This window comes from Frankliniella occidentalis, unplaced genomic scaffold (assembly GCF_000697945.3).
Source record: "Frankliniella occidentalis isolate FOCC.00 unplaced genomic scaffold, Focc_3.1 Scaffold578, whole genome shotgun sequence".
In the NCBI taxonomy this organism is placed as follows: domain Eukaryota; kingdom Metazoa; phylum Arthropoda; class Insecta; order Thysanoptera; family Thripidae; genus Frankliniella; species Frankliniella occidentalis.
In genome coordinates, this window is record NW_026267694.1 from 8,234 (window position 1) to 8,940 (window position 707).

At 41.4% G+C, this 707-nt stretch overlaps 1 protein-coding gene across 1 annotated transcript; it reads right to left on the reverse strand.

Moving 5' to 3' along the window:
• Window positions 1–223: 223 nt before the first annotated feature.
• Window positions 224–701, reverse strand: LOC127751583 (uncharacterized). The gene is made up of 2 exons (XM_052275329.1): window positions 463–701; window positions 224–346 (listed from the first exon to the last, which is right to left on the reverse strand). Exons 1-2 carry the CDS (start codon window positions 676–678, stop codon window positions 224–226), a joined length of 339 nt encoding a protein of 112 aa, XP_052131289.1. The 5' UTR covers window positions 679–701.
• Between the last annotated feature and the right edge of the window lie 6 nt (window positions 702–707).

Genomic DNA, 707 nt, shown 5'->3' on the forward strand with positions numbered 1-707 from the left:
AGGCTTAGTCCTTCGGTCGGAATTAGCTCAGCGAGCCGAGGGCATATCACTTCCTCAACTCTTCTGTTAAATAAGACAAGGTCTACGACCTGAGCTTTCTTGTCGATGATGTTTTTCGACTGATGCATCACGTATTTTTGATCTGCTGTTGTGCTTGTGTAAGCCATTGCCAAGGACAACATTTTTTGCTGTTCCTCCTCTAGATGAAATTTTTGTGAGGCAGCTACATTTCTGATGGGAAAATATCATTTATGTCCTTATCAAATGAAGTGTATTTGTTGCCAGTTACAGTAACCAAAAATGTGGTGGGCTTGTCCTTGCTGTTTGTTTCCATTCGTTGTCGGAGCTGCCATAGAAAACAATATCATTAAATATAAAAAAGACAGAAGGTAAACTCCATGTGTTTTTTTTTTTACATTTTAAAACCGATGAGAAAACCTTATGTGAAGGACAAGCACTTACCTTATACCATCTTACCCACAGGTCAAAGTGGGCTTGCGCCGTCTTGAATGTTGCTGCGCCGTAGGTGTCAGACGTCTTATGTTCTTTGACGCAAATTGACAGAGAAAGTGAGTGGTTTTTTTCGGCCTCCTCAATGGCCTTGCCAACAACATCCATTTCGATGTTGCTGGCAACCCCTGTTCTATTGGCTTTAATGAAGCAATAAGCACCAAGCATTCTCTGAACCCTGTTGAATGGCTCTGAAA

Excerpts from the sequence above, each read along its gene's own strand:
- LOC127751583 (XM_052275329.1), bottom strand. The coding sequence starts at position 678 with ATGCTTGGTGCTTATTGCTTCATTAAAGCCAATAGAACAGGGGTTGCC. Across the intron at positions 347-462 it reads TGTGGGTAAGATGGTATAAG|CTCCGACAACGAATGGAAAC; the intron begins GTAAGTGCTTGT and ends TTTCTATGGCAG.